Source organism: Prunus dulcis, chromosome 8 (genome assembly GCF_902201215.1).
Source record: "Prunus dulcis chromosome 8, ALMONDv2, whole genome shotgun sequence".
Taxonomy (NCBI): domain Eukaryota; kingdom Viridiplantae; phylum Streptophyta; class Magnoliopsida; order Rosales; family Rosaceae; genus Prunus; species Prunus dulcis.
Window position 1 is genome coordinate 5,186,494 of NC_047657.1, and position 21,232 is coordinate 5,207,725.

Consider the following 21,232-nt stretch of genomic DNA (forward strand, 5'->3'; position numbering starts at 1 on the left):
TTGTTTAATTTTCTAGCACCTATATAGTTTTCTCATCCAGTCGTATGTCCCTCTTAGATTATTATTTTTTATCTCTCCAACTCTCTCTTTCGATATAGGTATGGCACTTGGAATTTGTGCGTTTTTATGGCTTAAACTGTTATTACAAGATTTGGGTTTTGCACTTCATCAACTGATGAAGTTATTTTGTTGTAATCAAGATGCTCATGATATTGCTCATAATTCCGTGCAACATGATAGGACGAAACATGTTGAGGCTGACAGGTTCTTTATTAAGGAGAAGTTGGAGGATAAAATTGTTGAAGTGCTCGTAATCAGGATGTAAGACCAATTGGCTGATATACTTACAAGGGCTGTATCGAGTCATGTTTTTCGAAGTTCTTAGAAAACTTGGGCATAAGTGATATTATATGCACCAACTTAAGGGGAGTGTTGACTTTTATATTATATTTTATGTAATTCCTTATAATATTAGGTTTCCTAATATAGTCTTGTAAAAGTGCTGCTATTTTCACCCACCTATCTTATTTTCGCACCCACTTTATCTTCCCACCCACCATATAAATTTTAAAAAACACAATTCTATTTTCCACCCACCAATATTCCTAAAATACCCATTTAATTATTACCTCATTTCTCTCTCCTTTATTCTTTCTACTTATGTCTTTTCTCTCTCTGACAGCCCACACATCTCTCTCATTTTTGCTCTATCTTATTTTCCATCTCTCACACTACATCTCTCTCTCTCTCTGCCTCTCATGTTTACCATACAAACTAAAACTGTTTTTTGCTGTAATTTTTATTTTTATTTTTGTAAATATGGATTCTGTGAATATAATCATATTTATGCTCTTAGCTTTCTACAAATGTAAATAAACTCTTTCTCCAAAGTTATCCAAGGACCAGAAATCTATTGAACTTCGCAATAAAAAAAATATAAAACACCCATTCTTAACACATGGGAATGTGAAAGAGTACAAAGCCAAATAGATAAGGGAAAAACAACAGTACTCGCCCAATTCGCGTCTCACCCTTGAATTTGTTAAAAGACCAAGTTCAATCATCATCAGATGCAATTGTTTCTCTAGTTATAGCAGTAGACCTTGTAATATTTATGAACTGTTGTATGCGAGTAATTTTCCTTAAGTCCTTTTAAGTCATTTTACAATAGGGTTAAATTTGTCTTTAAAATTTTAAAGATAAGGTGGGTGCGAAAATAGGATAGTTGAGTGGAAATAGCAGCACTCGTCTTGTAATTGTTTCATCCGATAGTGTGATTAGGATCTTCTTTGTGAGATGAATAACGCACAACAATATTTAATGTAAGTCGAAGTATGGGTCAATTATAGTGGGAAAAATGAATTAAAATAAAGTTGCTCAAAGTTGGAAGAAAATCGTGCAAGAGAGGAAAATTCCAATTAAATGTCAATTGTGGCGCTAGGAAAAGAAGGAAGGCGTATCATTGGGATTTTCATACTGTTTGAGGAAGTTTGAAATAATTATAATTTTGTCAAGATTTGTATTTAATTTAATATTTTTAAGAATGAATTATCTATTAGGATATTATTTTCCTAATATGATTTTAGCAAGGATTTTTATTATTTTCTTGTTAGCTAAATTTAGGATTATTCTAGAACCTAGGGTTTCTTTGTTTTCTATTTAAGTCAAATCATGGCGTTGTATTTGTCAATTTATCTATCTTATTATCAATAAAATACCTTTGAGTTTTACTCAATTTTCTGGTAGATTCCAGTTTATTAGTTGATTCATACATTGTTACTTTAGGGTTATCGTTCGGTCTCTCTATTCTCTTATATCTTGCTGCGTCATTAAACCAAATAGTATTCTTTTCTACAACATGCTCCTTAACATTAGGCCAAAAATTATGATATAAATTGGTTTGGATTGGACCAGGAGCTTTCATAGCACCGATACTTCTAATAGCATACTCAATTTAGAGTCTAAACGAGTCTTTAATGTCTGCTATATACCTGACGAGTGTGGTTCCTTTTCTTTTTGTGATTAGCTTGAGCCTAGAAAAATCTGGCATACACAAAACATCTAAAGAAAAAATTCTTTCACACGAGGAGGCCTAAAAAAACTTTCCCCATAGTTCCAACAAAAGATCTTCATTAACAACTATCTTTAATTATCAGTGTTGGTTTGAGTAAGGTTCTTCAAGATATTCTTATTAAGACACATAAGGTGTCTATTTACTTAGCCAAAATGGACAACTCAAAAGAATAGACTTGAGTGAAGTAACTCAGAGCAAACATAGACATACAATTAAAAAACCAAGCCAATAAAGGAGATGAGGGAGTGATACGATCGAACATGTCTATGCGAGAGACCGAATTGATGTGCAGACTAAAAGATTAAGGATTAGATTGATTAATTTGAAAGTTGAAACAAGGACTTTTGAAAAGTTTATTGGCCACTCATAATTAAAATGCATTTTTAAAATATGAAACAAAACATAAAGTTGTAGTAAAAAGTTAATAATAAAAAAAAAAGAAAAAGAAATTTTAGAGAACCCCTACTTGAGGTGAGAATCGGATTGAATCAGACCGTGCCCATCCCTACTTGCATGCAGGAGGGTTCGAACCCCTTTCTTTCCCAACCACCTACTGTGCCTTATCCAACCCATTGTAGATGAGTTTGTGAATATAGCTATGACATGTAATATTTATAAGGTCTTAAAAATTTCTGCAAGCTAATATTATCTAGGATAAATTTTTATATAATAAAAAATTTCTTAAGGATAAATTTAGGCATATGTTTAATGTTATTTATTATTTTATTATGGAGTTGTATTTTTTGTTGTTGTTATATATTATGGAGTTGTATTATTATTCACTATTGAGTTTTAATATTGTTCATTATATGTGATACTATGTGGTACTAAGTTACTAAGTTACTCATATATTTTATCTTTGTTTTTTTGGTCAAGCTCATATATTTTATCATATGTATCAAGTGTAATATATTGTAGTAAATTATTATAACTAAAAAAATTATTGTGTGTTTAATTTTCTTTCACTAATTACTACATATTTTCTAAAGTCATAGTGTTTGTCAAGTTACTACATAATCAACTTAAATCACTCAAACCCACTATATCATGCATTTTCTTCTAATTTTTTGTGATAAAATAACAGACAATTGACTAAGTACACATCCTCTAAAATTTCAATAAAAAAATTTCAAAAATTTCAAACAATTTCCTTAATTTTTATTCAATTTTTATTTCATTAATATTTTATTGATATTTCTATTGATTTTGTATTTTTGAACTACCGATATTTCCAAAACTCTCAATATTTTAGGCTTTGAATATGAGTCGAGGGTGAGAATCTGATTGGAAAGAAGGTGTGGTACTCAAAGTCGTCTCCAAGTGCATAGTGATAAACTATAAGTGAATTGTTTTTGGGTATTTAAAATCATTGTTAAAGTCCAGGAGAAACACTTATATTTAAAAAAAAGTCAAGTAGAAAAACAAGTTGAGATTTTTTTGTTTTTACTAATGGTTACATATCTTGGGGTGAAATATTAATGGAAAATTTTTCATTTGTTTTGGGTGCAAAATTTTCATGATTTTATCAAAAACATCTTTTCATCATCTAACAGTTCAATAGAAAGACATAGGTTTTCCTTATAAACTGGTGTAATGTTTAATTAGCAGTGGCCGGTTGGTGACTTTGGGTTTTGACCACCTCCTCTTTCCATTCTCTCTCGCACAGAGAAAGAGACTGTTTTCTGCCAGAGCCACCACTTACCAGACCTAGAGAGAGAAAGCGAGAGAGAGAGAGACTGAGGCTGAGAGGTTGAAATTGAGAGTGAAAAACCTACACTCACTCACTGTTGCTCTTTGCTGGGTATATTTTTTGTTTTTTGTTTTCCTTTTTGCAATTCTTCTTCTTCTGCTCTGCCCAGCCTCTTTTCTACTGTAGCTCTCTTGCAACTCTTATACTAAAAAAAAAAAAAAAAAAACAAAAGAAAACTCATCTCTCCTTTCCTATCACCATCACTGTCATAATCATCTGGGTTTCCTGAACCTATTGGAAAGTAGTGCAATCCAGAATCTCTTCCATCTTCTTATAGATCCAGCTGTAAGCCCAGAATCTCTGTCCCTAACTGGTAAAATTTCTAACTACTCTTGCTGGGTTTGCTTTGAAACTATTTGTAAAATCTCAAATTATACATTTTATCTAATTTTTGAATGTGGGTTTGTTTTTTGTTTGCAGATTTCCCTCTCATTGTTGTTTTATGATGTTTATGAATATTTTTGATTAATGGGTTTCGGCTTTTTTCTTGATTGGCAGCTTCGTCACCCATAGTTGCTGGACTGGAACTCCAACAGTGATCAGAATTGGGTCTATGGTAATCTATGTTAAACATGAATGTCCACAATACTGATTCCACAGCTTTGGATTAGATCATTCTGATTTCAGAAGTCGTTAAGTATGCTTCCGATTTGGTCACTAGTTTCTACAATCTTGAGCTTCTTATAGATAGCAATAGTCGGAGTTGTGTTGGTTCTTACTCTTGAAAAGGCTTGAAGTTATTGTCCTGGCTTTTGTATGAAATATACTTTGTGGCTTATCAACACAATGGGTGGGATGTGCTCCAAGTCGAGGAGATCCACTGTAGACGATGTCACTGTAAATAATGCTCCCAGTGGAAGCATTCCTACTGCTAATGGCCATTCAAGTAATGGGTCTCGTGGTCTGCCCCTAAAAGTGAATACGAATTCAACACCGTCTCCGGTTAGTGATGGCATGGATAAGAAATTGCGAGACCCGTTTATGTTGCCAGAGACAAATAGTATGGTTCCTTATGGGCTGATTACAGATGATGTCAATGATGGGATTCCTCACTTGTCCAGGGCCTTATCGCAGAAAAATAGATCTACCAAATCTAAGCAGGCTGTTGCAAAGGTAATCCTGACTTTGCTATGCTAGTTTTTTTTTTCTTGCCTATGTTGCGTTCAAATGAATAATTTGAAATTGTGTGGTATGAATGGTTATTGGATGCACATTTTGTTTTCTATAGCACTTGGAATCACAAACGCTTCCATATTTAGTTGTTATGGAGCTTCTACTCAAAAGAGTGTAATAATCAGAGTGAGGATGGTAAGGTGTTGCAAGGATGCCAGTTGATGAGTCCTTACATTTTATGTTGACTTTTAATAGGCCTTACTTAGAATGTACTATTTTGAAACACGAACTAGAAGGTCTCATGTTGGTTGTGGCTTATATCGTTGGGACCCTTTGACTTGGGATATACAGATAAAAGTTTGCCCATCTATTGCCCCTTGTTCTTTTGGATTGAGGTAGTTCAGTAGACATGGAGATAATAGAAGTAGATACTTTCAACATGAAAATTCTTTCTGTATTTGGATACTTAGTGAAGTGGTGATAAGCAGGAGGGAAAACCTTCCAACATTCTTCTTACTATGGAGGTGAGAAACAGTGGGAAATGAGTTTAGCCTTTTCCTGTTCCATTTTTAAGACGAGCATGATGAATCTCATACTAAAGACACCAAAAAGATGGTTTATATTTTCCTCAAGTTCATTTAGAAAGAAATTCTTACCAAAAGAATATAGGAAGTCATTCGGCCTCCTCTATAAGGATCCAAAAGAACAACGCATTAAACTTCCATTTAATCTGATTTTGCTTTTTCACTACTTGTTTCCATCTTGCTCTTCCCATCATTCCCATGTAACATAAAAGATGAAAATGTTGTTTCAATTGAAGGCCCTATTTTTGGGTTTGCTTTCCAGTTATAAAGTGTCATTCCAATTGAAGATCCTATACTTGGTGGTTGCTGTAGATACTTTTCCATGGAGAGTAGAGATTTGTGTGCTTAATAACATCCCCTTGAACACAATTTTCTAGAAGTTGATTCATAAAGTAAAAATCCCATTCAAAATCAGGCCTAATCTGGGCTTATTCCAGAGTGTTGCCTTTTGTTGGATAAATAGGTAGAACATGTTATTAGATAGTAGGGAAAGGAGGTTATTTAAGGAAGCTGATTTGAGCCTGGGTTATTCTAGCATCTTGTACTGCATGATTAAAGAAGCATATAGGCTTTTGGGAAAGGGTTAAAGCCTGAAGTTTTATGGTGGTGTTGAGTGAAGGATGCCTTTTTGGGTAGTGTGAATGGCGAGAAGTAGAAGGATTTTTGTCAGTTATAGGGGAAGGGATGGAGTTTGATCATCGTTGTGGGTTTTTGTCTCTTCAGAATCTAAGGAAATCCCAATTTTATTTTTTGTTTGCTTGTTTTAGTTTTTAGTTTTTTTGTGATTGGAGAGCTGTTGGACTGTAAGGGGAGGGATATGTTATTTGTCTGCTTGGATGATTTATCAATTTTATTAAAATCTAGTTTCTACTGGGAAAAAAAGAAAGAAGGTAGGAAATGAGGAAAACCATGGAAGTGATAAAGAACTAGTGTCTGGATCGACTCATCAAAGTATTAGTTGAAAATTACAAAAATTCAGTGTTTTAGAAGGCGTGGATGAGGCGAGCCTTGAGGCACACCTTTCTGTCAGGCAGCTTCCACATGCCTTCAGGCTTTAAACGTAGAGCGTTTCACCCAAAAGGCGTAGCAAGGCGCAGCCTAGGTGCTTGTGACAGAACAAAACCCTATTCTCCAAACCAAATCCGCACCTTTCTCCCCCAATGGTGAGGCAACAACGAAGCAACACCAGTGAGATCTAAGGCAGAACCATATCTGATCAGAGGGATGAGAGAGCGACCAGACAACGTCGATGAGATTGATGAGGGTGCAACAACACCCACAAGATCGAGTGCCATGACGCTGTCAAGAGAGAGGAGTGATGATGGAGGCAGAGAGAGATGAGAGGAAGAATAGAGAAGAAGAGGGTTAGTGAAACACTGTGTTTCACTTATGGGCTGGTAATTTCACAAGTTCTCTTATGGACCCAGCCCATATACAAAAAACATGACCCAATTTTGCTTTGATTTCAGCCATATGTTTTATATCAATGCATATGAGAGTTTCAAAACACTGGTGATATTACATTGTGCATGTAATTGGACGAAACTTACCATTTTATCATGATTGCATATATTCTAATGGTAATTTTACTGTTTATCTTGTACTTTGTCTTTTATTTCAGTAGGACATGATAGTTGGTTTTTAAAATAGATATTGAAGCAATACTGAAGTAAATAATATTCCTTTGTAGTTAAATATTGTTAACTGTTTTTTTTCTTTTCTTTTTGGTTTATAGGTATCAGAAGTGAGCTCGCTTTTGGGTAGGGCTGGTACTGCTGGCCTTGGGAAAGCAGTGGAAGTATTGGACACCCTTGGTAGTAGTATGACAAATTTGAACCCAAGCAGTGGTTTTACCTCAGGGGTGACAACAAAAGGGAATAAAATTTCAATTTTGGCTTTTGAAGTTGCGAACACAGTTGTCAAGGGTTCAAACTTAATGCAATCCCTTTCAAAGGATAATATCAAACATTTGAAAGAGGTTGTGCTTCCATCAGAAGGGGTACAAAATTTAGTATCGAGAGATATGGATGAACTCCTGAGAATTGCTGCAGCAGACAAGAGGTTGGTAATTGAATTTACCATCTATAATTTTCTGGATAATCAGAATGAGCTGTAAATATTGTTGTTATTAATTTTGATGTGATGTCATTTCTTGAATAATTATATGTGAACATTGAAGAATTAATAATTTTGTGGTACGATTCTTGCAGAGAAGAACTGAAAGTTTTCTCTGGAGAAGTAGTGCGTTTCGGAAATCGTTGTAAAGATCCTCAATGGCACAATTTGGATCGCTATTTTGAGAAGTAACCTTAACAAAATCTTGTTTATTTTCCTTATGTGTGATCTGTTTAACTCCTTAGATAATGTTCTCATACTGTCACCCATGCTATCTTTTCCCGAACTTTAGGTTGGGTTCAGAAATTACACCCGAGAGGCAATTGAAGGATGATGCAGAGACAGTGATGCAGCAATTGATGACCTTAGTTCAAAATACAGCTGTAAGTTAATACATGTAAAGAGATTGCAGCCTCTCAGTTGGAGTTGTGTGCATTCCTGACTTACCTTAGCAGTTCATGTAATAGCATGCACCACATTAAAGAGAATATAAGTATATGCTCTTTGTTGTCTCTCCTTTCCGCTGGGGAATCATTGATTGACATAACAATGTCATTAGATCAATTTACTTTATTTAATTTGTTTTTCATGAGGTTCCGATATAACTCATGTTATGCTATTTCTTGCCAAATCTGATTTCTTGAATACAATGATGAGGGGATGAAGCTGAATCAAATGCTTTATGGTAATTTGTAGATGCAGAGGCTGTTTCTCTTTGTTTATTTGTTTATGTGAAATTTCTGTAGTGCATGTTTGATTGAATCTGATAATAAAAATTGAAAAGTTTCCTTTTGTATTTGTCATTTGCTAATCTGAGCCAAATTGATTTTGGTTGCTGGCATGTTAAATAAAAAAGATTTGGTAAATCTGCCTGAAGTATTGGTATGAAACTTTCTATTACAATTAATGACTCGAACTCAAAACGTTGTTGAGCCTCATCATAGTCCTCATTCAGCTGGAGGGCTTTCAAGCTACATGATTAAATTTAGTTCTTCTCCATGCAGAGGATTAGCTCTATTGAGTGTCGCAGAAGCATTATGTGACCTTTTAGTAGACATTCTGCATTCATTAACTGCATCCTATCAGCTGAATGGTCGCATGTTGAATAAATTCCGTTAACTCTACTTACCCACCATTAGAGTTCTTAGGTGTCTAATTCCATCGAGGGGGAGGGGGTGCTGGATATGGTAGAGAGGAGCACCCCGCTTATTGCATATTACTCTATGGAGGGTTCTCTAGTTTTGAGTGTAGCAGTAGATGATTTTGACTGCTGTATGTGTGTTTGTTGTTTCTTTTTTGATTAATAGTTAGACAAGCCTGGTTGGTGCCAAAACATGTTCTAACTGCCAATTACTGGTGGATAGATGCTATTCCTTGGAACTTTACTGAAGGAAAGACAATCCTTTTTCATGGTTACAGGAATTATATCATGAGTTACATGCCTTGGACAGATTTGAACAAGATTATCGGCGTAAGCTTCAAGAGGAAGACAACTCAAATACCACCCAAAGAGGTAGCTTGCATCTTGTATTTCCTTTACAATGTCATACGAAACTTTTATCTGCATATTTTGGTCTGGTAGGTTAAGAGAGTTATTCTATGTTGGATATATCCATTGTTTTTTCTGATGATGACTGGGTTTATTGAAGATTAAATTCACCCATAATGTATGAGGTCACGGTGGTGAGTTTTTACTTTGCATATGTTTGAATGTGTATGTTTGTAGGACTGTACGACTTTGCCATGGTCAGTTTTGGCTGTGGCCATGTCGAATAATGATGCAACATTAATACTAGTTCTGAAATTTGTTCAGTATGTAATTAATTAATTAATTAATACTATTTCCTCCTTAATTCCAGTGGTTAGCCTCATGTAACAGTGTTTCCACAAATCCTTGCATAGTTTTCAAATTTTGATTTCTTTCACTTCTATTTTTTGTTCCCCATTGAAATGGTTACAATTATAACTTGGTTTATTGTGCCAATTTCACACATAGGAGACAGCCTTGCAATCTTAAGAGCAGAGTTGAAGAGTCAAAGGAAGCATGTGAGAAGTTTGAAGAAAAAGTCACTCTGGTCCAGGATTTTGGAAGAGGTAGCAAGTCAGTATTTCTACTTGTTGTATCTCATCTAGGTGCAGAAGAAATTAAGTTTTCTTCTTAATTGAATCGAATGTAGCACTTAAAAACTGGATGCAATATATTTTATGAGTCACATAATAAAAATGATAGCTTCCATTTGCAGCTAGAAACTTCTCAATACACCCACCTTTCAATGAAAACTTAGATAGCAAAAATACTCCTCTTTAAGGTTACTAAGATGGATTGTTATACACACTTAACCCTAATAAACCGCTTAGAAAAAGTTTATTTAGTATGTAAAAATTAGAAAACAAGGCCAGTGATGGGATACTTCATGTTTAGAACTTTTTTTTTTTTTTGGTTTCGAAGAATTATTGTAGGGTTTTTTTGGGAATATTCCAAGGTGTCTTAAGTTAAAGTCTTATGTTTTTTATATTAGGGTATGGGCTTTTGAACAAATAATCTGGGTGCGTGTGCAAATAATACTTTTTTATTACTTATTATTTTTTATAGGAAACAAGAACAACTGTTTTTAAAAAACAAAAACATAAGTACAAGAATAGTGAACACGGAGTCCACATCGAAAAACAGAAAAACTGCAACCCCAATGCCATCCTAGAAAAACGGATACAACAAAATCATAGAGAAGCCAGCAGATTACAAAACAGCTCCTATGCATATAGAATTCCGCTTTAAGTTGTTCTACAACCAACCTAATATCTCATATTTGCAGGTCATGGAGAAACTTGTCGACGTTGTGCATTTCTTACATTTGGAAATTCATGAAGCATTTGGTAATGCAGGTATGCTGAAAATATAGGATGAAATTTCTGATATAGGATGAAAGATATTATGGGCACTTCTTGTCCTTGATTAAAGTTAACACCAAATTGCATATAACTGTGGTAGAAAGTTGACCTTGTTAAGTAAATTAAAAAAAATATTAATGTTTAGACGGTACTGAGACGTGGGAAACAGATTTATTCTCTGATGCTGTTAACTTGTTGAGATTCTCCATATAAAAGAAATGCTAATATCTATTGCCTATATTGGTTAAGCTGCCACATATAATATCATGCCTCTCTTGTAATATTAATTTTGCTTAACAATTATGTCGAAGCTATTCATCATGTTTAATTATTTACTGAATTTTATGCTATTTTTCTCTGCCTGGTCTCACAGATACTGATAAACCTGTGAAAGGTGTTCAGAACAATCACAAAAAGTTGGGGTCTGCTGGTCTTGCATTGCATTATGCAAATATTATCTCTCAAATCGATACTCTTGTGAGTTTATGTTATTTCATTGCTTAAATACATTCCACCTTTGTGAAAATATTTTTTCGTTTCCTTATCATTTGCTGTAAATGCTTTAGTATGTGATATCATGACTTAACAACTTATTCTGGTTATACTCTTACTACTTTTGTGGAAAAAGGTGCAAATACAACTTTCCACTAGGGTTCTGTTTCAATACCTTTTTAGACTTGAATTGAATATATATATTTTTTTATGTTCCACGAGTCTGCTTTGAGTGGAGCAACCAACATTGAGTGTGAGAATGGGTTGTATCCAAGTCCAATTTTCGAGAACATGTTCTTGTGGGACTATGCAACCTCTTATTCTTAAGTCTGAAGATCTGTCTGTGCCTCCGTTCCCGCTTTTGCCTTTAAAGTTTTTAATGAGTAGTGCTATGCCTTGTGGGATTGTTTGCTTTAGGTGGTTGCTTCCCCTCCTAATAACCATCGAATGTGTGCATAAGTTCAGTTTCCTTCCTAATAAACGACCTATATACTTTGAGCAATGTCATTTGTGAACCTATTCAGAGTCCTCAGTTAATTGTTAAAATCCGAAGAAGAATCTATTTCAAACTTGAACAAGTTGGTGCTGGGAAATCACCGATGGGTTGACCCAGCAAGTAATCTGCCCATCAAATCTCTAGATCCTTTTTTCTTATAAAAAAAGAAAAGGTAAAAAAAAACTTTAGATCCTCTTGTAGTTATAAGTGAATAACAGCTCACTTTGTTATAGGGTAATGAAATAGTGGCTCTGTGAATCTGTGATTCTATTTTTCTAACATGGGACGCTTGAAAAGATGCTTTGTGTCTACTCTTGTTGGACACACCTTTGCATGGATGGAAAGATGCTATCTTACGCTTGCATGAATGGAAAGATGTTTGAGAGACAAACCCTCATTTGCATAGACAAAAAACATAGAATTATGGGATTCTGCATATTTTGTCAAGAAGAATATGAATGCTTGTAATTTTTCTCATTCTTTTAAAATATACTGTTCTATCAAAATTTCCTATAAAAAATGAGAGTGTTGTGTCTATATTATTGTAAGTTGATGTGTCTGATGCAATACTTGTGTCATTGTCCACAAATCATAGCCTTTTCTTGATTAAGTAAAGCATGAAAGTATTACCCTCCTGTACTTTGGCTTCATTACGGCCTCTGTGTGGTAATAAATGTGAGCTGTGTCTATGAAGCAGAAGGTTCATGTTATTTAAGAGTGGTGGTAAAAGATATTGGATTTTGTCTGTTGGATTCCATGGAAGATAGGATCATCTGACAATGCGCATGAGTATATTAAAATTCATGAAGTTAGATATTGTCAGTTGGCAAGCCCAACTAACATATCTTAGCCTGTTGTGGCCTGCCTGAGTTTGACTTATGTCCTGCTCACAATTTACATAATTTGGGCATTGCTTGTTTTTTAGTAATAATAGGGCATCCTTCAACTATACATATCTTAGCTTATTGTGGCCTGCCTGAATTTGACTTATGTTCTGCTCACAATTCACCTAATTTGGGCATGCTTGTCTTTTGGGTAATAATAGAATGCAAGATAAAACTAATATTACCCAATAAGAAAAACTTGATGCTTAGGAATTGTAACTCGTGAAAAGTAGTATGCAAGATAAAACTAACAGGCCAAATATGAATATCTGGATAGAAAATAGCATCTACCGGCTGTGAGAAGCAGTTATGACATGCATTTGGGATCTGTATACTAGTTTTTCTTTCTTCCATTTGGGTTTTTCTTTTATTGTGTGTATAAACGTGCAAATAGCTGGTTATAGTAGTTATCTGGAAATAACTGGGAGTTTCCCATTTTTGTTAAATCACAATGATCATTCTTCTCTTCAATTTGAGTTTTATGGTTCTGTTGTTTGAGAAATGGGAATTTTGTGCTTTATATCAACTCATGTGGGTCATGGCCTCTGGGTTAACATCTGAATCCAGGTGTCTCGATCAAGTTCTGTGCCTCCAAACACACGGGATAATTTATATCAGGGGCTGCCACCTGGTGTAAAGTCAGCTTTGCGCTCAAAGCTACAGTCATTTCAGGTTAAGGAAGAGGTATCTATAGTTTATTTACTCCATGGATTATTAACAACTTCCCAGAACTTTTATTTTTCCACTTGACACTATGTTATTATTTGTTTGCCCATCTTTGTACTGATTCATAACTGTTCTCGCAGCATACAGTCCCTGAAATAAAAGCTGAAATGGAGAAAACATTGCAGTGGCTAGTTCCCATTGCCACTAACACAACCAAGTAAAGCATCAAGCTTTTAGATAAAGTTTTTTTTTTCTTTTGGTTCTTTTCATAGTTTTGCGAATCTCTGGTTGAATTAATGAAGAGGAAGAATACTACTAGTTTTTCTTTTGTCCCTTAAGTGGAGTGATTGACATAGTATTCAAATTTTTTATTGTCCCCTGTTCTTCAATCATGAGAACATAGCTTTTTGTATCCTCTGTTGATTTTCCTACAATTCTATTTACTGACTGCTTCTTTTGGCATTGTGATTTATTTAGAGCTCATCATGGCTTTGGTTGGGTTGGAGAATGGGCAAACACTGGGTGAGTTCTGAACTGCAGGTGCCGTTCCATTTGCATATTGCTCCTGAATATTTTCCTAATTTTATTTGTTGTAATTCTTTAGGTCTGAGATGAACCGAAAGCCTGCTGGTCAGACCGACTTGCTGAGGATTGAGACACTACACCATGCTGATAAAAGTAAAACTGAGTTTTACATTCTCGAACTGGTGGTGTGGCTTCATCATCTGGTCAGCCAAGTGAGGGTTGGAAACAGTGGAATTAGATCTCCCGTTAAATCCCCTCTTTGCTCCCCAAACCAGAAGGCAATTCAGTTATCGACGAACAAACCCAACTGTCCATCCCCCATATTAACAGTTGAGGACCAAGAAATGCTTCGATATGTAAGTAAGAGAAAACTTACGCCTGGCATTAGTAAGAGTCAGGAATTTGACACTGCAAAGAACAGATTCAGCAAATATAATAGGCTGAGTAAGAGTAGTAATCACTCCCCAACAAGTGAACGGAGGAAGGATCCATTTCCCATAAGGAGGCCATCGTCCGTTCCGGTCATTGACTTTGATATCGACCGGATCAAAGCTTTAGATGTCATTGATCGAGTGGACACGATTCGAAGTATTTGAACGTATGGCAGATAAAGATACACAAGCGAAGGGGTCTTGTGGTATGCCTAATGGGTCCATCTGCGGCAATTTTCCTTGTTGGGTGCTCTTGGTTTGTGGCGAGGGTGATGTTGTGTTAGAAGGCTGATGCTGGGTGACAAGTCATTGCCATTTTGAATGTCAAAATTTAGGGTGATAAATGTGTTGTTCAAAGTAAATTAAATTTCTGTAGATGGAAAGGATGCTGGGTTATAGCTTTGCTTAGTGTAATATGTACAGAATATTCAATTAATAATCGAAAGTTCATGGTCTCTCTCTCTCTCTCTCTCTCTCTCTCGGCTGTAAGTTTACAAATTTCCGCAATATGTATGCAAGTCCCAGTTTTGCTAAAAAGATAAAATGGGCCCACTTCTCACTCCACAAGGGCCGTTTTTGGGTTGGACTAATTTGGTGCCGATTTTGTCGTAGCCTAAGAGCGCTACCAGTGCAGGAGGCTGGCCCGGGCAGGAGGGGGCCCAAGGCCCTTCATGCAGTTCCAGCGGGCTTGGACAGCCAGGGCAAATGGTGGGGACCACCAAACCTGGCAAGCCCAAAGGCAAATCAAGCTCGAGCTCGTACCTGAGAGTTGATGATGTCACGTTCTGGTGTCTCCAATCATAATTTTCCCTCCAATCCAACGGATGCCAAATTTTATGTAAAAAAAAAAAAAATTTTGAAAAAAAAAGAAAATATTTAAAATATTATTATTATTATTATTTATATAAATACTTATCAATATTCTTTACTTTCGACACCAAATCTTCAAACATTTTCTTCTCCTTTCAATATTATTCACTTTTCAAATGAAAGCCAGAGGGTCGTGGACAACAGTGGAAGATGTTTTATTGTGTGAGTGTTGGGTTCAAGTTGGTCACGATCACGGTTAATGAGATGAAGTTCTCTCATATGTGGAGAAAAATTCATGACAAACTTGGTAAAAGGTCGGGTTTGGCTCGTACGGAAATGGCCTTGGCTAGTATATGAAATTTTTTGAATAAAGAGTTAGGGAAATGGAGAGATGCATTGGCAAAAGCGAGGGACAACGTTCAAAGCAGCGAAAATCTTGGCAACGAGGTAAATTATTTGTAATTGCCGTTTTATTAAATTTAATGTCCTATTTTTTTGAAATTTTCTTGCCTATCCAAATTTTATTTATTTAAAATTATAGATTATGCAAGCACAAATGTGGTTTGGTGCTATTGGCCAAGGCAAAAAATCTTTTAACAATCACTAATGTTGGGAGGTAGTGAAAAATTGTTCGAGATTCAAAATTATTCCCATGGGTCCGACCATTGTGTTGAATGAGATGCTGTTTCACGATTCAACGGCATCAGATTCACCGTTGGAGTCCCCGATGAATCAAGACTCACCAATTCAAAGGGAGCCAAGGCCTATTGGGAGAAAGGCAACAAAGGCCAAGAGGAATTAATTCCACCAATGATTGTACAAAATTTTTGGAGCAAATTGCTCTGAACGACACAATGAGAATTGAGAGAGACATGAAAAGATAAGCGGATGAGAGGGCAAGAGATGAAGCATTTGCAAGAGAAATGGAGTATGCACAAAAACAAGACATGGACAAGAAGGATCGGGAAACCATGGCCATGGATACGAGCCATATGTCTCTTGAAACAAAGTCATTTTGGAAGCTAGAACGAAGGGATGTTATGAGAAGAAGGCTTTTTCTTGATGATGGACCAAGCAACATCGATTGGTTAAATGATGAAAACCATTAGGTTGTATTGCTTGTCTATTATTTAATTAGTTGTATTGCTTGTGTTTTATTTAATTAGTTGTATTGCTCGTTTTTATTTAATTGGTTAAATGATGAAATTTGATATGAGAATTTTATAACAAAGATGGATACATGGCAACCGAAAATCTTATCTGAAAATTTTATTCAAAATATGAGATGTGAATTTTATAATAAATGTTGATACGTGGCAACCGAAAATCTTATCCAAATTAATCGTTTAAAGTAAAAAAATAAAATAAAAATAAAGTAAATAGTATTTGTCATTTGCCATGACAGTGAGTGGAAACACAACAAGCCTTTTGCAAGGGCTGACGCTATTCACGTAAATAGTAACATCCCTTACCTCCCCTTGCAGTCTCTGTTTCATCCATTACAATTTCTTTTTCATAATGCAGGTAATTAAAGCATTATATTGAACTAAAGTATGCAAACTTGTAGACATTAATCGAACTACAAGAAACATGAAGTAGAAATTTCATATCTCCCATGGTGCTACGCTTTTCATGCAGGAAGGAAGACCAAAAATTACATGACAAAACCTATTAACAAACAACCCAAACAAATCAATTACAATATACACTTAAATCAGCTAGAGGTATGCAATTTATCGCATGTTCTGTTTTTCTGCATTGCCTGCATAGTTTCTGTTTTCTGCATTGCAAATCAATCAAAATATGTTTTTTCACAATCAGCAGCCATCAAAATCAATCAAAATATGTTTCTTCACAATCCATCAAAATCAATATTCGTTTAGTAATTGGATCGGGTTCTATGAAACTTATACAGCTTGTTTTTCCAAGAGACATTGGATATGAGGAATATGTTTTATGTACAATGGTAAATAGATCAAAACCTGTCACGGTACGGTGTTCCATATACAATAAGGTATGGTAGAGTTCTCACAATAGTGTCGATTGGTATTGCAAAGTTAACACCAGATGATGCTCCTGTCCCTGCAAAATATAGAGTGAGAATATAAGCATTTAAAAGCCTTAACTTACTTAGCTTCATGAAAAGATTCGAAGCTTTGACCACGTTTTATAGTTCGGAGATGTTTTGCTGGTTAAATATTTTGTTAGGTTCCAAGTTCCAGCCTTCTGAATAAGGTAATAGAACTTGGGATTCAAAATCTCTACCTAGTGTGGTGCTGCCAACTAGTTTGGAGCTCATTCGAGGAACACTTGATAATACAAATGCTTTACCTTTGCGAGTGAAAGTTGTTGTGTTAACTCCAATAATATGACCATATGAATCAATCAACGGCCCACCTGAGTTCCTTGAAGAAATTCTAACATACATAAGGCTGAAAACTTTGACATTACAAGAAAATGAGTGAAAGTTTATGCAAAGGCTAGAAGATTATGCAAATTGAAAATGTTACCAGCGTTAATGGCAGTGTATGTTTGAATAGCACCTCTAATGGCCTTTCCATCTGGTGAGGGTATCTCCCTTCCCAATCACTGTCCACCTGCAATATCTAGACCATAACACATTCGACAAAGAAACTAAGATCTATTATTTTAATTTTATTTCATATAGTAATCTTAAGAAAGGAAACTAGTTAAATATAAATCATCTAAGGAAATATAATTCGGAATTGATCAAACTGAGAGAGAGAGAGAGAGAGAGAGAGAGAGAGAGAGAGAGAGAGAGAGAGAGGAATGATGGGAGGTGAGCTAGTGGGTCATCAGGCGAGGATGAGGTGGTTGAGTGGGTTTATGATGAAGGAGAGAGTTGTGGTGGTGGGGTGGGTGGTTGGGGATGGAGGGTGGTGGTCATGGGGGTGAAGAAATCGTAGGGGCCGCCGGGGGAAGGGGGGAAGGGTGGTGTTGGTTCGGTGTGTCATGATCTAGTTTTCCTTTTTCTTCAATTTTGTCCCAATAATATTTTGTTCATATTTTAATCAATTTAAGTTGAGGGAAGCAGGTCCCACATTTGTCACGTCATCACTTAACAGATTCTTTAAGAACCTTTCTAACCGCAGAACCACATTACAACAAATTAACAAACACGCCTTAAAGGTGAGAGTTTAAGGTACTAAACTGAAATTAACCATTTTAAAAACAACTTGAAAACTGACAAACTAATTTAAGTTTTGTTGGGTTGTAGTTTTGCTTAGTGTAAACTAAAAACTTGTTTGGTAACTAAGGGCCAGTTTGATATTGCTGTGCTGTGAAAATAATCGCTGTCAGATTTGCTATGAGAGAAAGCAGTTTAGGGTTTGGTAAAATTTTTATCAAAAGTGTTGTTGGTATTGATTTTACGTGTAATTAGAAAATGATTGCGGCATAATCATTAAACTCAGCGCCTCTTCAAAACTGATTCCTGCATAATCAGAAAATGAAAGCACATCATTAGCTGCTTTCCCTTATAAGTTTCTCTCACAGCAATTTTTAATAATAAATGATTTTCTCACAATTTACCAAACGGGTTGGGCTTATCAAAATTTTTTAAAAATCACTTATCACCCCAAATAAGTAATGCCAAACTGGCACTAATTTCAAATGTAAATTTTTTTTATAAAAAAAAGTGAAAATTGAACAAAAATTGTTTGATAATTGATTTCAATTTTCAATTTTATGTGGAACTTGGAATGGAATTTTTTGGGGTCAAATTGTGAATTTTAGATCATAGAATGAAAGTGCATGTAACAAAAAGTTCGTAGTATTATTCGATGAATTATTTGGAATTAGGATTTTTTTTTTTTTTTGTTGTGAATTTGGATCTAGAGGTCCCAAGGCTTGGACTAAATCCGTGGCCGAACGCAAGAATCGAGTTGTCTGATCCAAGTGGATAGGTCCCAAATATCGAATTTTGGTAACTAGAGTGCATTTTATGTGTGGTGATATAAAATTAATGAATAAAAAAGAACCTCAAGTAAATGAAAACAAAAATTGAAAACTGAAAATTGGAAATTAAAAACACTTTCAAGTAGTTTTTTTAAAAAAGGTGATTTTGAAAACTAGATTTCACTTTTTTGAAAACTGAAAACAAAATCTATTACTAAACATGTTTTTAGTTTTCATTTAAAAAAAATGAAAATAAAAACTAACTGAAAGTGAAATGGTTATCAAACAACCCTTAAAGAGGTTCAACATTAGGAAGCGGATTCTAGGTCCACATTTGTGAGCAAGTGTAAGTGTAGTGTGCATCAGGATTTTGTGGCTCTTGGCCTGGCAAGTCATTGGCAAAATGGATAAAAACTATGCTCCTGTAAAAGAACTCATCAAATGTTAGTATTCCTAAAGAAAGGACAACTGGTCCATAGATCAGCAGTAAGAGCATTTGCCTGGAGATTACTGGGTTCGAACCCTAACGTACCTACTTGCTCCCTTCCAAAATGTGACAAGAAAAAAAATATTCCTAAAAGATGACAAAAAATTTCGAATAAGAAGGTGGTGGTTGCTACCATGGCATGTAGCCGGTGCTGAATTTTCTTAAAATCCACATGTAGCTTTTCATTTTAAATAATTTTTCGGTTTTACTCATATACTTAACTAATTAATCAATGAATGGCAGCTCGTGGGTGATTTGGTGTGGCTGGGGTGATAGTGATGGGGCTGGGTTCAGTGTCAGACCTGTGCAGTCGCATCGCCGGAAAACTCCATTAGAGGGAGTTGCACCTCTGCTTCAGACTAGAGACGCACACAACCTACTGAACAACCAAACTGGAGCTGCGTTGCTGCTGCTGTGTGCGTGTTTTGTTTTTGTTTTAAAACAAAGCCTAACGAAAATGACTTCGTTTTGGACCAGACCTTAAAAAAGGCCTTTTTTTTTTTTTTTTTTTTTTTTTTTTTTTTTTTTTTTTAAAACCTAGCCAAAACGACGTCGTTTTGGACCAGGATTTTTTAAAATAAAAAAAAGGAAAAGAAAGGGAAACTATTGGGCCATTTCGTGGGCTTTCAAAGGACTTCTATAATTCCTTACTTAATTGGATTTTAATTGGTAGTTATCTTTATTCAATTGAAAATCTCAACCAAAAAAAAGAAAAAAACTTATGGCTTCGCCCAGGCTCGAACTGGGGACCTTCAGTGTGTTAGACTGACGTGATAACCAACTACACCACGAAACCTTGTTGTTATGTCCCCTCAATGTTTGGGGTTTAATACTAAACATGGTTTTGGGAATTCCTTATTTAAATGGGATTGGGAATTCTCTTTATAAAGGACCAATTTAACATTACCTAATTTCATCAAAGTGTGTGCATCACAAGTATTGTAGGTTAATTGTAATGTTATTTTTTATAATTAATTATGAATAACATTAGTATTGTTTAAATTATAAGGATGTTTAGTTGTCTTTTTTGTTTTGTTTTGTTTTGTTTTTTTTTGAGCTCTTAACTTTTAAAAATTGCACCTCCGCCGAAAAATTCCTGGGTTCGCCACTAGTTGGGTCTGGTTGGGTGTGGCTAGGCCACATGGGTTTTGGACAATGGGGGGTGGGGTTGGGTGTGTGGCTAGGGAGGTGGGAAAGTGATGGAGTCAAAGTGGCGTGTGGTGGAGTTGAGTTGGGATGTGATGGATGAGAGAGAACATTTTAAAAATATTATTTTTAATTGTTAAATTATTTTTTAAAAAAGAAATACATTATTATTATCTTTATACACAAAGCGCAATAGGAAAATTAAATGTTAAATTGCTATAATTAAATTGAAAAATTTACACGAAATAAAACAGAAATCTAAGAAAAAGAATTGGGTTTTAGAATAACCATAATTGAGTCGAGGCAAGTGTTGGACACTCTAGCCTTAAGACAAATTACATCCCACAAATATGCTTATGGTTACTAGCGGTCACCTCCCAGCATACAACGGCTCATGTTCTTGTGAAAAAGCACAACAATTCACAAGGACTCGTGAACCAGATTATTTCGAAAAGTCTCTCACATAATGCAGGGATAAGACTTTTAAAACTTTACATTTAAGTGTGGATGTAGATAATGAATTGAATGATTTGATAGCAAAAGGATTGCTCTTAGTAGAATGATGAAGAGTTTTGGCAAAAAAAAAAAAAAAAAAAAGAATGATGAAGAGCCCTTCCAAAGGATTGTGTCCCAATCTAAAAAGGCAACCAGTGCATCCTTTGGATAAAAATGTGTATTGATAACTCTTTCAAAAAATAATAAATGACACCATTGTCCATTTATCTATGATATAGCGAAAATTCTAATATACTTTAAAGTATCGATATACATCAAATCCTTCAACGGTTAAATTTTAATTTTTTAATCTTACGGTTGAGAATCAATGACCTGGAAACCTGGAAACCTGTTAAG

General features: G+C 35.2%; 1 protein-coding gene and 1 non-coding gene across 2 annotated transcripts; one reads left to right on the forward strand and one right to left on the reverse strand.

The window, feature by feature from the left end:
• Window positions 1–3,672: 3,672 nt before the first annotated feature.
• Window positions 3,673–14,486, forward strand: LOC117636922 (protein PSK SIMULATOR 1-like). The gene is made up of 13 exons (XM_034371649.1): window positions 3,673–4,137; window positions 4,323–4,937; window positions 7,257–7,582; window positions 7,732–7,824; window positions 7,929–8,019; window positions 9,056–9,149; window positions 9,633–9,730; window positions 10,450–10,519; window positions 10,899–11,002; window positions 12,965–13,081; window positions 13,204–13,280; window positions 13,541–13,585; window positions 13,668–14,486. Exons 2-13 carry the CDS (start codon window positions 4,581–4,583, stop codon window positions 14,182–14,184), a joined length of 1,989 nt encoding a protein of 662 aa, XP_034227540.1. The 5' UTR covers window positions 3,673–4,137; window positions 4,323–4,580; the 3' UTR covers window positions 14,185–14,486.
• Window positions 14,487–19,956: 5,470 nt separating this feature from the next.
• On the reverse strand, window positions 19,957–20,030 carry TRNAV-AAC. Its single transcript has one exon. It is a non-coding gene; the product is annotated as a tRNA-Val (tRNA).
• Window positions 20,031–21,232: the final 1,202 nt, after the last annotated feature.